The sequence below is a fragment of the Propithecus coquereli genome, unplaced genomic scaffold (genome assembly GCF_000956105.1).
Source record: "Propithecus coquereli isolate 6110/MARCELLA unplaced genomic scaffold, Pcoq_1.0 Scaffold472, whole genome shotgun sequence".
In the NCBI taxonomy this organism is placed as follows: domain Eukaryota; kingdom Metazoa; phylum Chordata; class Mammalia; order Primates; family Indriidae; genus Propithecus; species Propithecus coquereli.
Window position 1 is genome coordinate 778091 of NW_012150530.1, and position 1079 is coordinate 779169.

At 35.8% G+C, this 1079-nt stretch overlaps 1 protein-coding gene across 1 annotated transcript in view; it reads left to right on the forward strand.

Annotated features, from left to right (window-relative positions):
• SI (sucrase-isomaltase (alpha-glucosidase)) overlaps positions 1-1079 on the forward strand; it is a gene marked incomplete at its 3' end in the record, with an annotated part of 88057 nt that overhangs the window by 20958 nt on the left and 66020 nt on the right. Inside the window, exons 6-7 of the mRNA XM_012655338.1 lie at positions 530-661; positions 748-867. Coding sequence (XP_012510792.1) covers positions 530-661; positions 748-867 — 252 coding nt within the window. The remainder of the gene's footprint in view (positions 1-529; positions 662-747; positions 868-1079) is intronic.

A 1079-nucleotide genomic window follows, 5' to 3' on the forward strand; every position in this document is an offset into this window, starting at 1 on the left:
GTATCACATTTATTTTTGCTAATAAAAACAAAATATAAAAGAAGCTTTTTTCTTTTTCTTTTTTTTAATTTTTTATAGTTTACAAAGCACTTTATTTATTTATTTATTTATTTTTTAAAGACAGAGTCTCATCAGGTTGCCCAGTCTGGAGTGTAGTGGCTATTCACGGGTGCCTTGAGCTCCTGGGCTCAAGTGATCCTCCTGCCTCAGCCTCCTGGGTAGCTGGGACTACAAGGCGTGTGCCACGACGCCCGGCTAATTTTTTTTTTTTTTTTTAAAGACAGGGTCTCTCTTTGTCATCCAGGCTGGAGTGCGGTGGCAAGACCATAGCTCTCCGCACCCTCAAATTTCCTGGGCTCAAGTGATTCCTCCCCCTCGGCCTCTTAAAGTGCTGGAATTACAGGCATGAGTCAATTTGCCCGGGCTTTTAATCTTTACATTTATAATACAGGCTCATTTGGCTTAAATGTTGATGTGATCAGAGAATTCTTTCAATATTATTTGTTGAAATATACTGTGTTATTTTCAGGATACACAGATCACTGATATTGACTATATGGAAGACAAGAAAGATTTTACTTATGATGAAGTTGCATTTAAAGGGCTCCCCGAATTTGTTCAAGATTTGCATGACCATGGACAGAAATATGTCATCATCTTGGTAATGACTGATTATGCTAATATATTTTTAGTATTTACACACTTTTAAGTTAATAGATTTTCTATAGTTTCTTTTTCTATTATTAGGATCCTGCAATTTCCATAGATAAACTTGCTAATGGAGCAGCATATGAACCCTATGACAGGGGAAATGCAGCAGGTGTGTGGGTAAATGAGTCAGATGGAACTACAGCAATTATTGGAGAGGTAAATTATGATATTCATTAAAGTGATGGTATTCAAATTTTCTACTACGCAACAACAAAGTTTCTGTGAGAGTGTGTGTGTGTGTACATATATTTGTTTTCAACTCTGGTTTTGATATTTTAATTGGGGAGAGAAATTTTAGGCAAGGAAATATTCCAAATATTTCTAAAACAGTTCTTATAAGAAGTCAAACACAGAGTAAACAACAGACA